At 67.8% G+C, this 1,318-nt stretch overlaps 1 protein-coding gene across 1 annotated transcript; it reads left to right on the top strand.

Annotated features, from left to right (window-relative positions):
- Positions 1-66: 66 nt before the first annotated feature.
- On the top strand, positions 67-1,314 carry BBK36DRAFT_1101529 (hypothetical protein; the record flags this gene model as incomplete). The annotated part of the gene is made up of 1 exon (XM_024889161.1): positions 67-1,314. A coding segment is annotated over one exon (1,248 nt), but the record flags the coding sequence as incomplete, so codon positions are not given.
- Positions 1,315-1,318: the final 4 nt, after the last annotated feature.

Genomic DNA, 1,318 nt, shown 5'->3' with positions numbered 1-1,318 from the left:
GTCACCTTTGTCGCTGACCTGCTGCGGCCGCGGCTCACATGGCGGTACGGCGCCTCCGTCGTGCTCATGGCCTACGTTCTGCTGTGCCTCGTCCGCGGCGTCCCGCTGTTCGCGCACCCGCTGCCGGCGTACACGGGCCGCTACGACGTCGGCGCCGTGGACATTGAGGTCCCGCTCGACAAGCCGCGGCTCGTCACCGAGGCCGTCTTCAAGGACAGCGGCGAGCCGGCCTTTGAGCACAAGACGACGCTCTTCACCGTGTACTACCCCGTCGACAAGGGCGCCCGCGAGCACAAGCGCAGGCACGACTGGATCGCGCGGCCCATCAGCCTGACGGCCGAGGGCTACGCCAAGTTTGCCGGCGTCAACAACTTCATCGTGCGGCCCATCTTCACGTTTGCCCTGTGGCTCATCGCGGGCGGCATCACCATCCCCGCCAAGGTCGACGTCCCTTTACTAGACGCCCCCGAGCAGCCGCCCTTCCCCGTCATGGTCTTCTCCCACGGCGACGCCAGCTCCAGGACCGACTACACCAACTTCGTCGGCGAAATGGCCAGCAGGGGCTACGTCGTGGCTGCCGTGGAGCACCGCGACGGCAGCGGACCGGGATCCCTGATGCGCATCAAAGGCGAGCCCGACAGGCGGATCCTGCACTTCGAGGACGGAGAGCTCGAGTCCGTCCCGCCCATGGACAGGGCCAAGTTCAAGTACGACCAGCTCGCCTTCCGCGACGCCGAGATCCTGCACACCGTCGCCGTCCTGCGCGCCATCAACGAGGGGCAGGGCGAGGACGTGTACCGCCTCAACTCGCGCCACGAGGGCGCCCACCTGCGCGACTGGGCGGGCCGCCTCGACCTCGGCAACCTCACCATCGGCGGCCACTCGTTCGGCGCGACGGGCGCCCTGCAGGCCCTCAAGCACGCGCCCTCGGACGTCAACCCGGCCGTCGGCGGCATCATCTTCGACCCGGGCAAGCAGAGCGGGCCGCTCAACGCCGTCATCGACGTGCCCCTCCTCATCGTCCACTCAAATACCTGGTCCAAGCACGAGAGCGCCTTCTACGGCCGCCCGCACTTCGACACCGTCAAGGAGCTCGCCCTCGGCGTCCTCCGCCGCATCCCCAGCCACGCCTCCTGGTTCCTCACCAGCATCGGCACGTCCCACCCCAGCGTCTCCGACGCGCCCCTCCTCGAGCCCTTGCTGCTCAGCTGGACGACGGGGTCCTCGCTCAACACCAAGGAGGCCATGAAGGAGTACGTTCGCGTGGCGGATGATTTCTGGCACTTTTTGCGCACCAGCCGCGACACCAATACTTCGC

The sequence above is a fragment of the Trichoderma citrinoviride genome, assembly GCF_003025115.1.
Source record: "Trichoderma citrinoviride strain TUCIM 6016 unplaced genomic scaffold BBK36scaffold_365, whole genome shotgun sequence".
In the NCBI taxonomy this organism is placed as follows: Eukaryota; Fungi; Ascomycota; class Sordariomycetes; order Hypocreales; family Hypocreaceae; genus Trichoderma; species Trichoderma citrinoviride.
The sequence above is the reverse complement of the archived record's forward strand: the minus strand, read 5'-3'. Positions and strand labels throughout refer to the sequence as shown.